This window comes from Antrostomus carolinensis, unplaced genomic scaffold (genome assembly GCF_000700745.2).
Source record: "Antrostomus carolinensis isolate BGI_N321 unplaced genomic scaffold, ASM70074v2 scaffold7243, whole genome shotgun sequence".
Lineage (NCBI taxonomy): Eukaryota > Metazoa > Chordata > Aves > Caprimulgiformes > Caprimulgidae > Antrostomus > Antrostomus carolinensis.
In genome coordinates, this window is record NW_010305793.1 from 114816 (window position 1) to 138523 (window position 23708).

Sequence of the window (23708 nt, forward strand, 5' to 3'; positions counted from 1 at the left end):
TGCAATGCATGAAAGAGAAAATAAGATACAAAAGCACCAGTTCTCCTTACAGATAGGCAGTACTCCAGTGAATCTGGTTATATGACAGAAGAAGAGTTGCAATATGAGCATCTTACCACTAGGACAAAGTATGTGGCTAGGTCAGCTGGAGAGGTGTAGCAACACTAACCTAAATATAAGGTGTAGACAAGGGAAAAGAGGAACCAGTTTCAGAATAACTGTAAAATTTTGAGGGAAAATTTGGGAATTCATATTAAGGGTGACTTGAAATAACACTTACAGTGGTTGGGGAAGACCCAGGAAACAGGAGAAGCAGCTAATGATGACTGCATCTTCATAGATATCATATATCTATGTTTAGGAAAATTTTTGAGTAGAAAGAAATTCCGGTTTATGTTCCCTTTCAAAATTCTTGGAACACAGTCTCCTGCTTATTTTCAGAAGTGGCTGTAATAAAATGGCTTTTATGTTCCTAGCTGATGGAAAAGTTTTTGTTTTCAGGTTATCATCAGAAGACAGTGAAGAAGCTTCTGCTTGCTTTTATGATAGTGATGACTCTGTTGAAACTGGAATAACTCCTCAGCATCAAGGAGAAATGGACTTGCTTGGGGAGATTTTGGACACGCTGAGCACACACAGTTCAGATCAAGGAAAGCTCTCAGGGGCAAAGAGCCTGGATTTCTTTAGGTCAATGGATGACATTGATTACAAGACTGCGGTTAGTCTTCTGCTTTCATTTGAAAAACAACTCCAATCTCTTTTTAGTGGAATCCTGCACTTCTGGAATCAAAAACATGCAGCTTGGACACTGCAGCATAGTCCTTAGAATTGCTAGTGTGTCTTCCTAGGGCTATGTAACAGTATGCCCATGCTGGCCACTGCATTATAGTTTTTTACCAGCCAAGAGCTTGGTTACGCTTTTGTCCAGTTTACCAAGTCATCTTGGAACAGTGTTTTTCCCCTTATAACAGTAACCACATATAGAGCTGTGAGTAATGCAATAATTTACTTAATAAAATAGTTTAATATTACATTTAGCTGTTCAATCTGGTGGTCCCAAAGCTGATTTTAGTCTTTTAAAATGCAGTTTAGATAGTATTTATTGCTATTTTCTCCTTGCATCTTTAAACTAGTCATAGTGATATGCTGATGTTTTCATCTTGATCAAGTCATAGGATCCTTGTGGTAACTGCACCTCAAACACTGCTGGAATAGTACTCCAGAGCTTTCTAAGAGGGCTCCTTGATCCTTTTTTAGGTAGGGTTGCACTGGACCTGTAGTGTAAACAAGCTGCTTGCCTACAACTTTAAAACCCTCACCAAGTCACTGCTGTGATGTTAGCCAAAAAAATTTTAGTGTTTTTGAATTCCAGCTCATATCAGCTGTCCAGCATTTATTTTTGTTGAAAGGGATCATATAGTAGAAGATTTGTTATGGGAACAGCAAATTCTGATGCAAATGTTTAAAAAGCTTGTAAAATTTTATATTATGAGTGTCACACAGGGGTCATATTAATAAAATGCCCATTTTTGTTTGGCCAAAAAAATTTAATATTTGAAAGTTGGTATAATTAATTACTGAAGCAAAGAGGAAATGCCATCTGGTTTTAGTTTTAGTCCAGCTCCTTCTCATATTATGGGTTCAAACCAGCAAAATGTGTCTTTGTTCACTGTAAAAACTGCTTGTGCAAAGACTGAACGGACAGGGTAGGCAGAAATCCTTCCTTTGTACAAATGATGATTCTTATGATAAGAAAGTGTTCTGGCAAGGAAGTCTAAAAACACTTGATCTTACATTGTTTCTGGGGTTGTTGTTTTGTAACATTGAACTCCAAAGGGGGATCCATGATTTAGGAACATACAAAATCCATTACAGTATTTTTATTTCAAAAGTGCCAGTGTAGAGATGTTTCTTGTGACTTTAGCTATAAATAAATGTTCTTTCTTTCAGGACAAGTCGAATGCACCTAGTGAGAGCAACCTTACCCTGCTCTGCAGCAGTGCTAATGATCAAGCAGAATGGAACCTTGGTCAGGATGACAGTGTCCTCCATGGGAAGCAGCTCCCTCCATCACCAAGGAAGCAAGTTTCTTCTGGTGGCCATAGAGAATCTCTCTCAAGGCTGGAAGAAGCAAGCAGTGACAAAACCTTTATTACCGACAAGACGGACACCACTAGTATGACATCCCCATCTCCAGCACGGTCGAGTGCCCAGTTTGCTTCTCTAGGAAGTTTCAAATCAGGCTATTCTTCCTATAAGTATGCAAAGCAGAATGAAACACTAAACAATACCTCAGATCAGCTCCCAGCAAGTCTTGCTCAACATCCATCCATTCTGGTCCCATGGGAGAAAGATGGGAAGGAAGGAAATGAAACTCCAGAAGAGGGTGGGCTTCTTCAAGAAGTGGTGTCATTATGTAAACTGAGTTCTGCTTTTCACTATGGTTTAAATATTTCAAAGGATGGCTTATCCAGCAGTAGCAGTGGAAATAAAACATAAGAAAACTATGAGAAGACAAACGTGACTCCCATTGGAAGTTAAAGGGAGACTACTCAGGACTCCATATAACATGATAACCAAAAGATGAAAAAGGAATAAGAGATCTTAGATTATAAAAATAATTCTCTTCAGTTGAGTATGCATTTTCTGCCGTTGGGACATCTGCTTCTATGTTTACCCAGTTCATTTGTTGGCTGCAGTTAGGTCCACAACATTGAACTAAGTATATGAATGCACTCTTAAATCAGGTACTAGTTAGTCTCTATGTTAAAAATACAGCAGGTGTATGGTGCTTCCTAGCATTTGCTTCCTCTAAGCAGCAGGAAAGGTATCACCTAACAGGTAACCAGGTTTTGAAGGTACTACATTAATCCCATTAAGCATGAAATGAACCAAGCAATTTGTTTTGAAATGTACAAATGTTAATATTTCTAATGAACAATAATTGCCTTAATCTTTTGAGGAGAGGTTTAACTATCTTAGGAGATGAATGCAAATCTACAAATCAGCAATAATGATTTTCCATGGTAAGACTTTGTTTCAGCAAAAGCGGGGAAAGGAAACTTTTTTTAGATTAAGGAATTTGTTGTGAATATAACTTGGAACTTACTCCAAACTAAAACTGTGGCCCTGTCTTCCAGACTTTGAAAAGGTAGCGCATACTTTTCTCTCTTCTGTAAAGTACATGAAGTGCTGAATTATAATGTGATGTTTATTAACTTCTGTTTACAACTAAGACACTTTAAAGATACATTATCCGGTTTCCCTAGGTAGACTATTTCACCTAAAATTTTTCAGAAAGGAAATTGTAAGTGGATTTGATAATTTCTATTATGTTTATTTTCTACAGTTTAATAGTATTTGAAAACTAATTTGTGCCTCTTCTGAACTATTTTTTTCCATTTTTGGTAGCTACCTTTTTGAAGGTAGATTGAATTACTGTTACTTAGAAGTCATATTGAGTTAAAATTATTAAGGATTCAGGACTGAAAATAACTTGTAACACTAGAAAACTGGAATTACAGATTCAGCTTGAGACTGCATGTATCCAACTCTCATTTTAGCTAAGTTGAACAACCAAAAATCCCTTTCTAAATTCAGTGAAGTAGAATACATGGACTTGATGTATATTGTATTTAGAACAAGCATTTGGCTTCTTTCTGGCAGCATTCCTGAGGAATATTTGGATATTTAAAGTCTGAAAATTCTTGCTGCTGTATGGAGCTCATTCCTTTATTTTTTTCATTTTCCTCTCCTTTTCTTTTTCCACCTCTCCATCTTTCCATACGTACATTGTCCTCCACAGTAGCTCAGGACAGGAAAGGCACGAAGTGAGTTTCAGCAGATTAGTATTGTCAATTTTGAAGGATATTTGTGATGCAGTTGGCAGAAGTAACACATGGGTATAAAACTGCCTGAGAAGAATGCTCTCCTCTTCTAAACTCATGTCAGAAACCTTTTTTTTTTTTTCTTTCCCTCTTTGGCATGAATGGTTAGTCTTAATTTCAGTATAGGCCTGAGTGAGCACATTCATGAGGTCAGTATTTGGATCAGATTGCACTTTAATAACTTAATAGTAGTTTGTAGCAAAGTTTAATATCAGTTGCCACATTGAGATTTATGAATGAATTTTCCTTCTAGCTAACGCAAATGGAAAGGATTTTTTTACCTGCTTTATTACAAGGCAGCTGACCTAAGGAAATGGATCCGTATCATTACGGAGGCAATGTCTGATGCTTTACCAAAGAGATGCAGTGGAGTGAGGCCTTGGCTTTGTTAATGCAAAAGTTTCAGCTTGTTCCAGAATGAGAAGTGCTGGGCCAGTACTTGTCATTGAGGCTGAGCCTCCAGAATTATTTTTTTTTTAATCAGTACAATGAAAGTAATAGGCTGTAAAACTGCGAATCTTACAGAAACATGTGTCTGACTAGAGCATGAACATTCCTGAGAGCATCTGCAGTCTGCATTGCTGGAGAATCTCAGTGTTCCAGAGTTAGAGGTTGTATGTCCAGGGGACTGTACTCCAATGTATTTGTCCTTCTGTTTCCTCTTGTGTGTCAACATGGTATGTTGTGGATTTTTTAAATAACATAAAAATGTTATTTGGCAAAATATTTTGCACTATTAAGAATCAAAAGGATCGGAAAATTTTTTTTTAAAATCTTCACTCTAAACTTTCCAGGTGGGTCAGACCAGGTGGCTCGGGTGCTATTCAGATGAGAAAGCTGCAGATCAACCTCATGGATACTTGTTTAGAGGTGGTATTAATGACTCAGTAGAGGGCATTCTTCTCCTTTGCTGGTACTAAACGTTACCCAAATGCAGTGCTGCCAAGTGTGTCTAAGAGAAGACAGGCAACACAAAGGCTTTTGTTCTTGTAGTGCTTCTCACTTGTTCTCATTCATGTCTCTGCATTTTGTTGATAAGATCCATCTTTTATTTTACTCTATATCTGACACGGCTCTTCTCTCCATGTTTCCATCTGAGATGTTTTGTTTTCTTCATTTACTAAAGATAATAAACAGTGTTAATGTCTTAAGGACAAAAATAGAAAAATTCAGAAATTATGGCCATCTTTACTTTCAAAACCATCAAACACTTAAGTCCAGGAATGCTCACAGAGAATGGTTTTCAAAAATGCCTCTCTGATAGAATAAATCTTTTTGGCTTTACATGAGAGTTAGGCACTGAACTCCTGTTATCACAGGATTGTCCCATTTTCACCTTTGTGGAAAAAATATGGAAGCCATATGAGGCTGCTAATATTCTTATAGTTATTATAAGGATCACTAAATTGAAAATTTGATAGTAGAATCTTTCAAAATCGAGGCATTGTCCTAATAATTCACTGTTTCATTGAGTGAAAATGCAGGCTTGAAAGAAGTAAACAGATGAACTAAAAGATGGAAAGTAAAATTCAGCTTAGAATTATTTTTATTTCAGTCAAAATGTTAGTTACTCTGCTTATGTCACATTGTTTCCTTACTATTTATAAAGCCCACAGAGTGTTTACAGTCATATGTCTTTTTTGGTTTTGAACCTTGTATGGGTTAAAAAAAAATAATTCATTCTTATATCTATGTTGAATTTAACTGTAGGTACTTTTTTGACTGTGTAACTTTACAGAATCTTTTCCACTTACTATCACTGATATTTTAAAAAGGCTAATATTTGTGCCTTATTTGAACAGAATTACCAGTTACCAAATAGATGAGTCCAAACTGATATTTCCAGTTCAACACTGTTGTTCTCTGTCCTTGTGGTAATACAAAACTGTGTATTGGCTACATATACAGTATTTTTATTACACAGTGGGCTCTATATTGAGAGAAATTGCCCAACAAGTTTTTTACAAGTTGTATACTTGTAAATGTAAAATAATGTAAAACTTGTATGCTTTTTATTTTTTGAAATCCTTCTAATGTCTTTGAGAATCATCAACACTCATCGCCAGCTACTGGTGATAACTGAATTCTGCTCAGTCAAGAGCTCCTGGTGTCTTCTTCAGAGGCATCTCTTTTCTTCAGGATCTCAAAAATTTTCCCATTTCTCCTGTTTAAGGGAGATACTGATTAAGCTTTGTAATCTGTTACTTACACATAGGAACAAATTTCTGATGTAGAAAGTCCAACTAGGACTTGAATTTAATATCTTTGACATGTCTGCCTGAAATGAGCCGTATCACTCATCTGATTTGGGAGGAAAAAAAATAAGGGCAGTAGAAGAGAAAGGGATTCCTAGGTTGTTTGAGTGAGATGTGATGAAGCAGAGCCAGGGAGTCCTCAGGAGGGGTATTAACTTTGAGGAAATCCAGATTTCAGGATATTGTTTAATGTTCTAATTCAGTTCTAGTGATTCCAACCCGGCCATGTAGGCAAAAGTAATATTGCCTATGGAATTGATCCCCTTTGGGATTAGCAGAATGGATAATATGTTGTCCCAGTCAAAGCCTTCCCATCCATGTGTATAGAGAAGCAACATATGAAAAGCAGTGCATATATTCAGGGAAGGATGGTACTGTGGATGCAAAGGTGGTCCCTACCCACCCTCAATGCATGCAGAGGGCAGTCTGTGTAGAGTAGGCAGTGGTTTGCTCTTCCATCCCACATGTTTGAGTGTCGTGTATCTCTGAAAAGTAGACTTATTCTGAAGGAAAGATGTAGTTGTAAAAGTTGTTATAGAACTTGTTGACTGAACCCTTAATTGTCATTTAGCATTTCAGTGATACTGCTGCTGTTTGGGTGGGGTCAGCAGAAACTCTCAGCGCTGGCTGAAGTCCCCTCTCAGGCCTTGTAACACAGACTTCAGCAAGAGTTTAAGATGCATGCTGGGTGCTTTTGAAAATCCCACCCAATCTATTAGAGGAGTGTTTTAGATCTCAAAAATCTGGTTTAGGTGTCTTTTCAGGTTTTAGAATGAGCTAGTTTACAATCTTGTGTTCTTGTAAATGATGTAAAGTCTAGGCAAAAGAACAGTTAAGCCATGTTTTTAAAACAGCTTCTGTTTCTCCACCTGCAATCAATCATATTCAGTCCTACAGAACAATCTTTCATTGGTGCAGCTGTCTAATGGAATTACTAGGAGAATCTACAATCTTTTCTCTATGCATGTAATTAAATGAAGAAACATTTCATGCAACAACCAAAGTGCCAGCATGAGCCCTTTTACAAATGCACCCCCTGTGTAATACTGACGGTAGTACCCTGTCCTGCAGAAAGGAGCCCCATAACCACTGACATCCCTGATTCCCCAGGGAGAGGTCAAGGGTGGTCTTTATTTCCAAGGGAGTTAGCATCTTCTCTCTTGGCACCAGGCTCTAGTCCAGGTGCTGTGAGACTCCAGCCAGTGTGTTCCCAATAGCTTGAAATTCCCGGCTAAACGAATGTGGGTAATAAAATTATGCCCAAGGCAAGCAGCTTCCTTATTGCAAAGCTCAGGATGGTGAAGGCTGTCTGTTCCCATGGTATCACAGTAAATCTTTGTAGAATGAATGTAGAAATAAATGCACCAGCAAAACCAGTATGAATGGTGATGTGACTTGTCTTCAGTAACTTCTTTGCTGCTATTAGATGTGTATGTCTTTGCCAAGTGTTGTTTACCTGTTAACAGAATCTGGGCTGAATAGGATGTGTCCTCATCTTCACCCCAAGAGCATGAACCACAGCTGGTCTAGAATTCATGATCTTCAGGGTGGAATGGAATGGAAAAGGGATGGTTTTGTGCAAAAGTTTCCTTGATTTATTTTGTAATGTCTGTTTTACAGTCTTAGTTGGTGGCCGATTGAAAGTACTTGGTATGTCTTTCCTGGAAGCTGTTAAACTTCTAGAGTTACCTGATGAGTCCACAGCCACCTTAGTTTAGTGGGCCATCCACCATCTGTGTAGTTGGCAGTGTCATTGCCATTTTCTGCTGGGTTGGAGTAAGAAGCCAGTAACACAGTTGGAATTTATTCCAAGGTTTACTGTAGTAAAGGGTACTCAAATTAATTGTAATATTACGTAGGTCAATACTAACAACATTTGTATTTAGAGCCCAGTAACAGTATTAGCATTTGATAAATAAGTTGAGTTCAAGTACATTGACTTTCGTTATGATTCTATGTGAATTGACATTCTATTTCTGTTAAAAATAAGGGAGCTACTTGGTTGTGGGAGGGAGATGTGTTGACTTTCAAATCTTCAGTGAATTTTGTGCAATATTTCTCCTTGTTTCAAAGTAATTTAGTAGTGCACATCTGCTTTTCAAGCAGATCCTTAAAATAGTATTTTTCAAAAATGTGTAAAATGACATGTAGCTTTGAAATATCGTTGTATGATAAAAACATGAAGAATATATTCTAATGAGGCAAATGTATGTTTCCAATGACTGGGAATGATTATGGATGTCACATTCTGTGGAAATAAGGCCTAAGCCAATATTCGCATACCAGTAGTTCTAGATAATTCTTAAAACTATAACCCTGTTAAATTGAAGTTAGGTTAAATATTAGAATTTCTGATGTTTAGTTTATCATTTGATCATTTGCTTATGATTGATAAAAAGAAGAGGAGCCAAGCATTGTTTTTCAGTACCACCAATCAGATGAGAGTTCATGATGATGACTGTATGTATGAAGAATTTAGTTTGTGACATCCCTAATTATCATGTCATTACTTAAAATATCTGCTAATGTTGCCAGTATCCTTCTAATTTTTTGTAAATTAATTTCCTTCTATATTGATGTACATTTTGTTTTAACCTTGCTTTTCCCTTGAGAACTTCTTTAAATTAATATACTTGAATGAGGCAATAAAGCACTGTGGAACAGCTAGTCTTGGTGCAGCTTACGCACAAGCAAATAACGTCTATTACTTCATGATTTTTGAGGAGGAAGATAAATTTGAAATGCTTATATGTTTAGCCAACTGATAATTTGTGTTTGTTATTTTTAGATGTGTGTCAGATACAATGAGAAATGCCTCAATGCAGAACAAAGCAATGTTATGTATCCCAGTGCTTCTAATTTTTTTTCAGAATGTGTTTTTTTAGGGACTTCTGAAAACCATTCCTGATAATGTCCTTGTTGTGAGCCTTTAATACTTACGAGAAAGGCATGAAGTACAGGATGTTTTGAGGTTTTATTGACCATTTAATAATTTTTGAGATTTAAAAAACAAAACAAAAACCAAAACAACCAGCATTGTCCTAACAGTTTTAAAAATTTAGTTGGTTATTGACCTTCAATAAAACTAGAACCAAATCTAACAATTTACTCCATGCTTTTGCACCCTCTGGACTACTGTTCGAAGTAATCTCAAGAACTGTAATTGAGACCTTAGACTACTGTCAGTAGTGCACTGTGTAGATGTAGTAAATGAGCTGTGATGTGTAGTATGTTATGGTTTCATTTGGGTTTTTTTTCCCTTCCAAGTTTGTGGCGTCAGTAGAAGTTTTTGGTGAACTCCACATTACCATAAAGTGCCCAACACTGTATTATAAAATAAAATTTAACAATATAAAAATGCCTTGGGTGGTGCAGGTTCTTGTTTGATGGGTTGATCTGAATAGCATTTACATGCTCATCAGGCATATAGGTTAAAATAATACAATGATACTGTGTTATATTAGAAGTTTCTCTCCACTGAACGATCATTTCAGTTTCCCAAATACAGAGAAAGCTAAATGTGTTTTCTCATTAATTACTGTTTAAAAAGTGCAAAAGTTAAATGCTGATGTCCTTTGTAATTCCAGTGGTATTTTAGTTCTTTAAAAAACCTTAGCTAATATGCCTATTTGTTAAACAGCATTTTTGATCTCTTAGATCTTCCAAGTTCTTACCAAAAAAAGTGTATTGTCTCATTTTATAGATGAAGGAATTGAGATATTCAGGGGAAGCTGAATGCAGAAGGGACAGTAGTAATAACTGATGGATGCTATGGTTTGAACCTTTAACACTGGACATTAAAAAAAATATATTATTATTATATCACCAGCAATTTTTGTACTCTTAAGCCAAGTATTGCAAGTATCAGAGAGGTCTTGAGGATACTCCTAGGGAGTGAAGAGGGATGGGTCTTTCGGCTCTGGAACAGCCACTGGCCTGCTGCCTTCATTGCCCCCTTTGTGCTGCTGGTGGGGAGAGGCTGGTGCAGAAAGCACCTCTTGGCTTCGGTGGTGATCAGGTGTGAAAACAAAGATATAGTTTATTTGTAGCTTAGAAAGGTTAAATAACATGTGAAACAGTAACACATCATGAGTATGTTATCAGATACGACTTAGAATTTCAATATAATTGCTTTGCTGGGTCATTTTATGCAAGTGTATAATTCAGTTAGTATTTTACATTAAATGGCTCTGCACTATAATCTGATCTATGATTCACTCCTCTAAATTAAAAGCATTTTGTGCAGCCAAGCCATAAAGACTGTGGTCTTGATATTGAAGTACTCAGTCCACAACTGATGAAAAAATTACAAATTATGTTCATGCAAAACAGTGTGGGTGTGATTTTAACACTTGCTGTTAGACTTGTACTAGCTTATTGTAGCTGGCAGAGTGACACAAACTGTGAAGACTGGTAGCACAGGGATCTTCACTGCTAGATTAAGTGTAGCAGACCTTGCAGTTATCTCTTCATTTTGCCCATAGACATGCTCACATATTTTTTTTAGCTCTTTAAACAGAGAGCTGTAACAATGAACCTCTTGTCATAGGTCCAGACTATGAGCCAATGGAGGACATTGTAAAAAATGTAGAAGCCTTTAATTTTTGCAGGAGGAATGAGCAAGTATGACAATCAAGTCTTTCAGGGTAAGTTTACCTGCTTTCCTTATTTTGTTATCTCAGGACACTGGCTGCAGCTTGCTTTCTATAGATGTTTCAGTTCAGTAAGTTCTTTCAGACCTAAGAATCATAGAATTATAGAATGGCATAGGTTGGAAGGGACCTTAAAGATCATCTAGATCCAACTGCCCTGCCATGAGCAGGGACACCTTCTACTAGACCAGGTTGCTCAAAGCCTCATCCAGCCTGGCCTTGGACACTTCCAGGGAGGAGCAGACACAGCTTTTCTGGGTGTGGGAAAGGATTGAAAAAGAAGAGGTAATAAGACAAGCTAGTCTAAGTTGTCAAATTTTACACAGGTGATACAGCAGGAATCTGTTCCTGTTGGTACAACTATATCAAGTGTCTGTGAAGAATGAATTATTTCAGAGGGCTTTGGTGTGCCAGTCACATGGTAGCACCCTGAAGATGAAAGCTGGCGTGTCATTAAGACTTGTGGCATTTGAGGAAAATACCTAACTCAAATCAGTGTCTTGTTGGGGACTTATTCAGGAGAAGTCGTAAATGTTCCTGTTCATTAGTAACTTGGTTGGTTGTGCTCCAAAAGCAGATGAGAGCATTGCTTTTGCAGCATACTTCTACACAGTGCAGCTGCAGCCATACCTGAATGATGAACAAAGCATTTCATTTTCCTTCCAGAACTCACTGTGTGTTAACCTCATGTTCACAAAAGGAAAAGTAACTGTATCAAATTAATGGACTTAGATTTTTATTTGATGTGACAAGCGATAACAACAACAAAAAAACTAAGCAATGCCTGGAGTGATGTGGGTTTGCTGGTATTCAGATAAAGCAAAGTAGAGTCAGTCTGCAGATTTCCATCAGTCAGAAAAAATTCTTCTTAAGCTTTAAAACCCCAGAGGTTGTCAATCCTGTTACAAATTCCGTATGAAACATAAACAAGTGCTAGTTCTAAAAGCGCAGAGTTTGGGAAGCACATTTGGAATGTGCTATGGGCCATATATGATTTCCTTTCTCTGGCTGCCTATTTCACATTTCACCTGAAAGTCAAAGGGCCAGGTTTCTGGTGGCATACTGCTCCACTAATTTTCTTTTTTCAGGTCTGCTTCTTCCCTCAAATAATTGTCACTGAAACATGGGGAACAAAACAGCAACAAAACCCAACACACAGCAAAAATGAAAGGTACAACATGGGCTACAAAGAATCTATAAAACTTGATTGCAAACCTTTTCCTTTTAGATCTGTTATCTATTTGTAATTGCAAAATAATATCACTACTTTAACGCAGTAAAGATGTTCTGTGTCATGTAGAGCTTACATAAGACTCATTTGCCTACAGAAGTTTGTTTTTCAGGTCTGTATAGTCCTATGAATAGCTCAACTAATATACTTTCTAAGGTGAGTATTTTTGTCCTGGTATAAAATCACTTCATTTGATTCATTTTAAGACACTTCCTGAATGATGAAGAGGAATATTCCTGTATGTTCAAGATGGGCAGAGGGTGCTTTTCTCAGCCTGGCCTGTTCAAAGGTCAAATATTAAAACCATGTTTGACTTTCAGGTTTTAGCCTTGACAGGCTCATCTCAAAACTTCTGTAGCCCAGTTTTTTAGAGAGTGGTTTAGCATTTGTGACTTAATATAAATTGTGGAAGATGACTTCTGAGGCTGGGTGCCAGTGTCCTGAAACGTGCTTTAGAAGTCATAGGTACAGCAGAAAGTTGTGGCTACCTGCTCCCCCCATCCTGCCTGCAAACCTCTGTTCAGTTCCATAGTAGCACTGGCTCCACATTTAATAGTATAACATTTTATAGTATCAGCAATTTTCTATTCACTGTTCCTTTTAAGAAAATAGCCTGTTAATATAATACCACCTGTTTAGCAATGAGAAGGATTATGTACTTAAAATGTTCAGCTGAATAATACATACAAACACCTGACATTTGGCCTGCTCTGAGAATAGGCGACATGCTTATTTAACGATTTTGAAAATGTTAAAATGACGAGGTAGAAATTAAAATGTCATTTTAAAATATTTGTATTTAACTTATCCAATTCAGTCCTTTTCTACATTTCCCCTTGGCATATTCGAACTGGGGGTCACGGTAGCAGTCTGACACCGTGGATACTTTGAACGGTATACTGAACATTGTTGGCATTTCAGCCTAATTAGTTGCATCCTATTTTATGATTTGTCTTTGGTCCTTTGGGTTGCTGGCCCAGGATTTTTTTTAACCTTTTTTTTTTTTATGCTCATTGTCTCATTTTAAATGTCAACAGACCAGTACTTGTGTAATTGTTTTTTTCCCCTTATTTCTTTTCTCTCCAGTGTCAGAAAATTTGACAAATGACTTCTACCTCTCAGGCAGGCTACATGAGAAAAATATATCCCAGGACTGAGTGACAAACACAGGCTAATCTAGCCCATGCAGGTCTTGAGCACAGCCACACATTTTTCTGGCCAGTGGTCACTGTAACCCATAGTTTTGAACTGGAATTATATTTTCTTGGGTTGGTTTAATCACTTGTGCCAGCACTGGGGAACTCCCAAAAGGCAGATATGCATCCTCTCTGTTGGGTTAATTTCTCATGCAAAAACCTGACAGATCCTCCCTCTCCCTGGGGGTCAGGTTTGACGTAGTTGTCTATGATCCTGCGGTGGATCCCTCTGAAATAAAGTGCTTAGGCACTGGGATGGTTCAACTGGACATTGGGGTTTTATCCATTTAAGAAGGAAAGCGTCGACCTGCTGATTTACTTTAAACAACACTCACTTGACATAATGGTGTGCCCAAGGATATGTTTAAATCTCTGGAAGAGCTGGGGTCACCAGCGCCTGGGGGTGTGCTGGCAGAAACCAAGGAAGAAAGCAGTGCACCTGCATGCTCTTCTGGTTGGCTTTTTTTCTGCTTTATTGTTGTGGTTTGAGTCGAGGTGACTCTTTCTGTGGATCTTGGTAATTGTATCCAAGGCTTGAAATGCTGTTCAAACAGTAGTGCTGTAGGCAGCCTGAAAAGGAGAGCCTTGTGCTTTTTATTCCGGAATAACACCCAGGCTCCTGGTGGGTCTGGAACTGGCTGTGGTACAGGCAGGGTGCCCTGTCACCACTGGGTGCACACAGCTTCTCATTTAGGCATCACTTGCTTGCTGAGGAGGTGATTAGAAGCAGCTAAAGCTGCATTTAATTGTTTCAGCTGGTTTACACTTGGAGCAAAAATATGTGGAAAGATCCCACACATCTTCCCTGCATACTTACGCTTTTCTATCCTGCTTATCCCTTACTTAAGGATGACACCTGAAATTCTCTTAGTACCTAGTACTAGCCGCATGGAAGACATTAAGTTATTTATTTTTGTGGGACAGAGAGCAGCCTTTTAACTGCCCTACGCTGAGTTTACTTGTACCTTACAAACCTGCTGCGGTGCAAATAGCTGTTCGTACAGGTGAAAGAGGCTCGCAGCCCAAACCATCACATGGCATTCAGATTGCCATGCAGACCCCGCCCTTTCGCTTTGCTCTCACTCCTCCGGTGCCTATGTTGCTGTCACTGTTTCTGAATTTCTACTGCCAAGCAAAGTTTAACACAGGTGCCAAATGGAAACTAAGTGGGTTTAAATTGAAAACACACACTTTTGTCATCACTAGTTATTACAATACATGCGAATGAAAATTGTGCTTTTGCTGAAAGCACAGGTGAAATCTGAAAGGTCATACACAATATTGAGCTGAGAAAAATGTCATGCGTTAAACAGTGCCATGAAGAGCATAAAACCAGATGAAGGCCTGTGTAGTTTTTCTCTGATCAAAAAAGATGATTTAAAGTCATGATTTGGACATGTCGGTCTTGCTGGTGTTTGACAATATTAAATGATTTTCTGGTAAATGTAATTGCTTTGCCAAATGATTTCAGGGAAAGAAAAATCACAGCCTGATAAAAGCAGGAATTAAAAGCAACTTCTGTGAGACCAAGTCAAAATATAACAAAGTTGATCAATTTTGTTACAATATAAAATTTCCAATACATTTTTATCCCATAAATATCATTTGAAGGAACCTAAACCTGGAAAAATCACCACTGAACTGAGAACTCTCTTTGGCCTTCAGGACTCCACCTGTGCCTTGATTCATAATTTATACTCTGGCTTTTCAATGTACAAGAACTCTTCACACCTCATGGCATGCATTATAGATGGAAGAGTTTAGGTTAAAACATGCTTTCACTGTGAGGCACAGGGTATCACCCGCTCTCCACATCAAATTCATGTGTGCAATTTAAACAAGACCTTACTCTGCTCCCAATAAATACACACCAGATGTATCTTATAAATGTTAGGTTTTGCAGCATCTTGACACATGCCAGTAGTTTGAAGCCTGTGCGTGCTTCAGTGGGGCATGAAAGCTCCATCCATTCATTCAACTGTGACGTTTTGCAATAGGCAAAATTTTTGTCTTTGTCAGCTACTTACTGTTCCAACTATTTTGACTTACAATGTCTAATCTGATGCTCTTTTTTTTTTTTTTTGAATAATTTTCAGAAGCGTCAGTTTCTTTAGCTTAGAGGCGATTGAACACAGGAAAAGGAACTTGGCCAAAATCCTCTGATCCGTGATTCCTGACATTATGTGACATTACAAGTGTAAGGTTTGTCCTGCAGCGAGACTTCCAGGAGACTCTGGGTTTATGTTAAATAAAACATAGTCCAGAAATTTTTGGCTGGGAAAAAGACTTCGCTGTCTCTTATCTGGAGACAAGCTTTCTGCTGCGGGTCTTTATTAATTATGGACATTTTAAAAACTGTATCAGCTATGTTCTTTATTTAATACTGTAATTTAGATGATGTTTATTATTAGTTATCATCTGTTTGAACAATAATCAGTAGCCAGATTTAAGACATAGTCAATAACAATGAATTTTGGCTTAGCTTCTCATTGACCAGGAAGCTGGATGTGCCAGATGCTTTCTTGCTTCCTCAAGGGCCTGGAGGCGTGAGTTTTGGAGACCTCGGAAGGGAGAGGATTCCCCATCTGAGAGCCATCTGCTGAGAATGACCTGTTGCAGCTGGAACACTAGCATGCATCATAGCTGTAAGTCATATACTATCAAAATTTCACATCACTCGGTTATACCGAACAGAAAAGATAATCGTATTTTCTTGAGACAAGTAAAAATTCTTGAGCTTCCTCATGGCATTGTGAAACAAATCCATGGTGGTGGTGTTCATCTTCCAGAGGACACAGGAAAGCATTTTTGTCTATTTAAAACCCACAAGGTCAGATCATGATCATCAGTGTTAATTGCTTGGGAGATTGATGCTGTCGTATCTGAAATAATGGGAAAACATGCATTTCATGGGTTTTGAGATGTTCCTCGGGTTCAGGCTTAAGAGGTGCTACTGATCTAAGCAGTGAAATAGACTTCCCCAGTAGTCCCCTTGACATGCTTGGATTCTCCCACATTAATGTGTGCTTTTGAAGAATAAATAAACTTTTATTTAAACTTCCGAGAAACAAAAAATCGGACAGTTATTAAAAATAACTAATGATGCTTAACATAGGCCTTGGAACAGAGTTCCTCCTAGGGAATATGCGATGGGGCAATAGGAGCTGATACACACTTATCAAAGGGGGAGGTAGGAGTAATTCCTCAATGTGGTATGTTTGGATTCACCAAATTGTACCCTGTGATTACCTGGTAGGTGGTCGAAGTGCCCTGCTCTGGATGCAAAACAGCTGTGCTGGCTGCGGTACAGGCTGCTGGTGGCTGGGTTTGGTTGGTTACATGCCAACATGCAGAGAACATAATTTCTCCCCTAAAAGGTTGTGTTCACCTACTGTCCTAGTCGTATAATTTCTACAAAATGATCTATTCTTGCTAAGAGAATTTGTAGCAAACTTCATGACAGTCCTTTAGAGGACTGGGGTGAGCACAGGTGCTCCAAGAGGTCTGGAAGACAGAGGTGTGAGAATGACAAATCTCAGCTGGGGAAGAGTGGCTGTGTAGAGTATGGGAAGTGACCAGAAGGAAGACAGAGTGTGCTGGTGTCCATTGCCTCAGAGTACCTTCTTACTGTTGCTAGTAGTTTCTTCTAAGTTGCCTCTTCAGTGCTCTGTGCTATTTGTGAAGTCAGCTGCTATGATGGTCGTTGGGGCAGGGTTGGGTGTTGCTCAAAGAAGGCACGTGAAAGTGAAGGGATAGTGTTTTGTTTGTCTTGAATCTGTCTTACCTGAAGGAGTCCTGGGGATGCAGTCATGGCAAGCCAGGCTGGAGAGGATAGCTGACCTCCTCCTTGGGGACCCTTTCAGTTACAGCTAGCTGGTGCCTTTGGGACAATAAGACTTGGTTTCTGAGGTTGTTGATAGTTGATAGTTATTGGAAAGTAACAGAGCATCGTTTGAAGTGAGCAGAAAGCCCCTTGTAGAAAGGGACTTACATTAGTGAAGAAAATTCTTATTGCTTTGCCACTTTTCTGCCTGCACTTGTCCACGGTGCTGGAAAGTCACCAGTAATTTCAAAAACAGAGCATGTGATTCTCAGCTTGTATAAATTAGCTCCAGTGAGGCTATATTGGTTCATTCCACCTTGGGACCTGGCACAGAACACCTCCCTTTGGTGGATACAGGACAATCAGTCAGCGTGGACATAGTCAGAGGATGGGGCAGGTTGCAATGCTGAGGCTGGCAGCCCCAACCATAGCACATAGCACATTAATCTCATTTCCAAGTATGGAAAAGGTTTCTTGATCGCTTGATTCCAAATGGCAAATCTGACTTTTTAAACTGCAAATATAGTTCTGGTCTGGGATAATTTCCTTTGTAAATGCGTGATGAAATAATCCCATAAAGCAAAAAAATATAGGTTGATACAATCCTTATTTATTGGTCATTTTGATCCTGTACACAGCAAAAAAGTAATAGGAATACACCATCTAAGCTATGAACATACTATGTACCTACAGAGAAGGAGCAGTTAATTTTGCGTAAAATGGAGAAGGCACATAATGTGGTGATACACTATGGTCATTTCGAGCTGACCAAATTCCGGCTGCAATATCTGTATTCTGCCTAGTGTAAATATTCCTGGACCTCTGAAGGTACTCCTCACTGTTTCACAGGCTGGATGCCACCTCTTTCCGAGGGAAAAGGGAATGGACTGGGAAAGGGAAATAAGTTGTTTCATCCTTCCCCTGCTTCAGAGTATCTTCAGAGGGATTTGGTGCAGAGCAGATCATGTGCTCTGACTTAGCACCTTCTCTTTCTTTGTAGAAGGCTGTTAGACATGAAGAGAAAGTTTAAATGTGTAAGGTTTGGGAGTATAATTGTGCATTTGTTTCTTTAATGAGTAGGTTGCCAGTGATCGTGAATCTATTATTTTGCTTTCAGCTTTTCAGTCAGATAGTGAGACAGATTAAACAAATATAACTTTGAAATATTTTAAGTTTCTTGTGTGGAGGTACCTCTGTATTAATGGAGGTTATCAGTGCTTTTTGGGAAACTAGAAGGCAATCTCGATATTTTTTTTCCTTATAGCAGCACAAATGCTCTCCACAACTCTTAGATGTTATTACCCCTTCCTGAACGTCTGTGCTTCTATATCCATGTTATTATACCCCTGGGCTGAGAAGCAGTAAATAGCTTGACATCTGCTATATCAGTCTTAATCTGTGGTTTAAATTTCAGCAAAGATGGTATTAGACACTCTTTATAATGTATTCTCTTTTGCTTTAACTGTTGTTCCCTGGTTGAGATATGTCCCAGAAGGGTCAGTCTTCTGAACCATGCATTTCACAGTTGCTATAGCATGTTAATATAGTGGTGGCTTTGGGACTTTTTGTACTTCTCCAGGCTGCCATTGAGTTTTTCCAGCTGCAGTATCTATCTTCCTGCCTTCTTTGGATGTTGCTGCGTTAATTAAGAAAGTGTATTTACATCTGTCATTTGTGCCTTTTGGGCCTTTTTTTGTTTGTTTCTTACAAGATTGTAAATAGAGTTTTGAATATTTCACATTTTAATCTCTATTTGCAATAAAACATGTTCCCTCTAAGTTATCTTACACAGATCTGCTTCAGTAGGTAATTCTCATTCCTGACTCACCATCATCCTCCCTTGCTTTCCTACGGTCTCACTGCTATGAAAACCCAGCTTCACCCTTGCTGTGATCCAGCTTTTGCCTTCACCTTCCTCAACTACCATCCACTTTCATTTCCTTTTCTTATCTCACTTTTGCGTGAAATCTCACCACTCTTATTTTTATTGTTTCGTCTCCACTGAGACTGACAGCAATCACAATTTACTCTAGTCTTAGTTTAAAGGTTTTCCCCTGCCTTCTGTCTCCTTGACTTACCTTCTACAAACCGCACTCATATTTCACTGTGAGATTTTCCCTTTCTTGTGCTTTTATGAGTGTCTTTTTAATTCTTTAGGAGTATATTTCTCCAGAGCTCTCTTTGGTCTGAATGAAAACTCTTCAGACTTCATCTTCTCTGCCTCTTCCTTCCTCTGTACACATTCCTGGGTATCACAGATTCTCAAGTATTTTATTGCCTCTGTACAGATTGTTTTTCTAATGTCTCCAAAATTTCCTCCAGAAAGTCAAACCACCAAGAAGAGCAGAATTACTTTCCAGCCACTTCCTTATTCTGGCTCTGTCTTTCACTGTGAACACTAGTGCTTTCCTTCAAGTTAGTTCTCCATGCAAACTGCTTCTGTCTTCAGCTGCTTTCTCTTTTGTCGATTTTTCTTTGAATCATATAATTTAGTCTAGAAGAGACCTGCTGTTGTCCTCTAGTCCAACCTCTGCTCAAAGAAAGACGAACTTCAAAGTTAGGTCTTTATCATAACCATTCCACTGCTATTTCTGAACTGACTTAATTTAATTTCTGGTTTTCTTTCTCAATCTCTTCTGTTTAGTGAGTTCTCTATCAATTTTATTTCGCATTTTAGCTCATTGACCGGAAATCCAAGAACATAAAGCAGATGTGTGGCAGCATCTTCTTTGCACCCGCTTTACTAGTTCAATGCTGCTTCTGCTCCTTGTGCCCAGTTTGTGCTTCTAGACTCCCCCTGATTTTGAGAGCTCTCTGTCCCCAAGCCTTTCCCAGCCCACAGCTCTTCTTCTCCCCTTCCTTACTACTTGACCTCTTGTTATCACAGGTTTCTGTCTTTGCCAGCTTTGCTGATTTCTATGCAGAGATGACCTTGCCTTTGTGTGTCTCAGCTTTTTTGGGTGAGGCTAACGCAGTGTGTGTAAGAGTCTGCACAAATCACTCCTGCTTTACTTGTGGACTCTCATCCTCATGTGCTGTTTTTACTGTCTCATTTGCTGAGTGTTTGCTACCTCAAACTATACATTCTTTGAGTAATTTTTTTCTTTTTTTTTAATATTTATGTATCTTTCTAGAAATGGTCACACCTGACAAACTTTCTGGTGTTTATTATACTGTAGCAGTGTCTCACAGGGCAAATGCTGGGCTAAACCAAGAGTTTCAGTTAAAAGCTATAACATCTGTAATTGCATAGTGCCATGATTTGAAAAGATCTACCCTGAATCTCTGCTGTCTCTTACCTTTCATCATATTTTTGGTAACTTATTTTTCCATTCTGTCCTGAGTTGCCATTTGAACTCTCTGAATTTAGACTGCAGCTGTACAACAACAATTGAATTCAAAATAATAAGCTTCAGCAGTAGAGCTGTAAATTGGGCTACAATAAAATCTGTTATGCATTTTTTCCTGTGACTACATTCTGCTCTTTTAACTCGACTTGAATCCTACCATCCACATACATTTTCTGTAGTGCCTTGTTTTGAAAGATATCAGTGAGGACTGCAAAAAATCCAGAATGTGCTTACTATCATAGTTACTGCTAATCATCTAATATGAAAATAAATGTGAGTGACATTGATCTTCAGTAATCCTTTAAGGGATTAATTCAAAATGAATTATGAATTGATAATTCATGAAAAAGATGGGTTAAACTCTTGCATACTGAGTGTGCATACTCTGTTATGCAACTGCTGGAATAACCGTCTGGGGTTTGAAGCATGTATCTGGGATATTTCACAACTGCAGGAACATGTAAGCTGGACTGCAGGAAGAAAGAAATGCCCTCATGGACTTTCCACTCTGTTGCCTCTTTATTGTGGCTTCAGTTTGTGTGGGAGCAATGTTGATGCTATAATTTCTTGACTACATGTGAAAATTAACTCTATGAGTTACCGCTAAAATTTGCCTCTACATTTCAAAAACCCCCTTTGACCTGAATGTATTTTTGGCACATCCTTTCCTACTACAAGAATGATCATTAACTCTCTTTTCAAATGTCTATTTCATTACAAGATCTTTTTCAAACTTCTCCTATTATTCCATTACATTTTATGTGTTTGTTTCTTTTTCAACAAACAGTTGCAATCCTTTTGCTGCTGAGGTTTACGAGGTAGTTAAATGGGATTATCCCTGTTTTAAAAGAGGAAAATTGAGGCATAAAAATTTATTTGCCCATGACCATATGAGAATTCTGAGCTCTAGGAGAAGCACCAAGTCTGTCGGAATTATTTCCAAGCTTTACCTGTAGGCCACTTCTCCCTCTTTCCTGGTATTTTCCATGAGCTTTGGGAAATGTTTTTGAGCATGCTTTTTGTCAGCCAGTGTACATTTGCAATGCAAGAAGCAATAGTTTTCTAAAATGGACCATCAGGTAATATTGTAATAAGAAAATGGCAGTAGTGTGACTGCACAGAATTTTTTTAGCATATTTAGATTCCATGTCTCCTCAGGGGTCAGATTATGCCCACTAGATATTTTAGGATACAGCATTTTATACTCAGAAAAATACGTGCTTTTGTGGAAACTGAAATTCTTTTCAGTAGAAGGTGGAGGGGCAGCAGGTAAAGTAAGAGAAGTGGAGGAAAGAGAACCAATTCAGTTAGAAGCATTTATTTTGGAGAGTTTTCACACAGCTTCCTTTTAATCCCTGATTAACAGATGTAAGTAGATATGCTGAGACACAGCTCTAGTAATAAACCCTTTGATAACAGAATTACAATGTCTTTATTGTACAGGCTTATTTGATTTATCTGCATTGTCTTCTGCAGTGGTGATTGCTAGGCAGTCAAAGGAAAGCACAAATGAGAAGCTGTTACTCATGTTGCATCTGAGACAGGCACTTACGTGTATCCCAGGAGCCATTACTGTCTGTAATGCCTACTGCTGATTATCAAGGCTGGAGTTTCCAGTGCAAATAAAAATGGTACTTGGATCCAAAACAATGATAAATGGCATTGGTTCACTTAAATGCTAAGAGAAATTTAATGTTATTGAACTTAAAAAGATAATATTGAAAGCCCAAAGTCATTGTAATCTTTATAATGAATATTCCTGGTATGAAAGTGGAAATTAATATATCTAACATATGTACATTGTCCCCTTTCAGCCATCTTCGAGGATGGAGGAGCTCTTCCTTCTAAATCAGTCTTTCCATCGGCGGTGGCTGCACCATGTTCCACATCTCTACCCGGGATCCCTCCTTCTCCTGCCGGCTGGGGCTGTAGGTCCCTTGAGTCGCCCGTTTATTGGCAGTGATGACTGAAACCACAACTGCCAAGGAGAGGATCAATAACAAGGCCAGCGTTACTGAGCCAATGGAGGTGAATATGTTCGAGATCAAGTCAGTTGTCAACTGGAAGGATTGAAATAATTGCAATATAATTTACGTCAAGAGAATGCTGAGACACACCTGAGCTACCGTGGAAGGAAAACAAAAACTATTCTATGGATAAGACTTTGCATAGATGAACTACTGCTGAAGCACGATAGGGAAGTACATTAGCCTCTCCAGATTTTGTTCTTTGGACTCTTCAGAAAATTACACACATGATGCTGATCATTTAATATGCAAGTCAGAGCTGGATGAATTTCACATGATGACCCACTTCATTTGACAGCTTCCTTTCTGCTTGAAAATAACCTTTGAGTTAATATGTCTACAGACTAGTAGCAATTCAGCAGTTACTTGTTTAATCACTTTAATAATAATTAGTTATCCCTAATTTGGTTGTAAATATGTTGCTATCTTTGCTACTGCAAGTTAAGCAGGAGTTATTTTGACTGGATATATACTCAGTCATGTTTCTGTTTCTCTTGCTGGAGGAGTCAAGTTTATGTTAATACTTGTATTTATATATAGAAAATTTGCTTACTGTAAATATTTTTTGTAAAATGTGCTATTTCTACAGGCATTCGTGCCAGTGAACTTTTCTACCAGCATGTTTGCGTGAAATGAGTGTATAGAGGCTGCACGAGAGTGCAACTGAAATCTATTCAGTGAGAAATTAGTCAGTGTGTTTTCACAAATATGTTTTTAAATATTCGCCCAGCTCTTCTACATACAGGCTTTGTAGCATCATCTACAGAAACACAAGCAGTACAGCACAGAGTGAACGTCTCTTCTTTTTTTTTCTGTTTTCATGTGGCAGTGGGAAATGTGATAATGTCAGAAGGCGCAGTACTCGTAAACAAATCTGCCCGTTGAAAAGCTTTAGACCAGAAAAACTTTATAGTTGGTAGCTGAATGTTTTATACACATCTACGTATGTGCTTTTATGTGTAAAATGTGCTTACAGTGAGGTAAGCCAGTGAAGTGATGTAGTTAGTGTGGAAACGTGGTCACTACGGACAGAATGACCCTAGCAGGAATTGCACTTCTGGGCAGATTCTGCCATCCATCATCTTTTGATTTGTATTACGAATGACAGCTGAACTGCCATAGATGAATGTGTGCTTGAGGCTGAGCTTTCAAATCCCAAAATATTTAGAAACAGAAAACAGCAGGTCAAAGCCAATTTCCCAGTTAGATACTGCATGTTACAGGATATCTTAGTGACCTGCTTACTCGTCATTTCTAAGGATGTGCAACTGCAGTCCCGAGAACAAT

General features: G+C 38.4%; 2 protein-coding genes across 2 annotated transcripts in view; one reads left to right on the forward strand and one right to left on the reverse strand.

The window, feature by feature from the left end:
* Window positions 1-2589, forward strand: part of DENND1B (DENN domain containing 1B) — a gene marked incomplete at its 5' end in the record, with an annotated part of 94391 nt that extends 91802 nt beyond the window's left edge. The window contains 2 exons of the mRNA XM_010164884.2: window positions 502-718; window positions 1951-2589. Of these exons, the coding sequence (XP_010163186.1) occupies window positions 502-718; window positions 1951-2499 (766 nt within the window). The remainder of the gene's footprint in view (window positions 1-501; window positions 719-1950) is intronic.
* Window positions 2590-22238: 19649 nt separating this feature from the next.
* CRB1 (crumbs cell polarity complex component 1) overlaps window positions 22239-23708 on the reverse strand; it is a 77445-nt gene continuing 75975 nt past the window's right edge. The window contains exon 13 of the mRNA XM_029084249.1: window positions 22239-22454. Within this exon, the coding sequence (XP_028940082.1) occupies window positions 22239-22454 (216 nt within the window). The remainder of the gene's footprint in view (window positions 22455-23708) is intronic.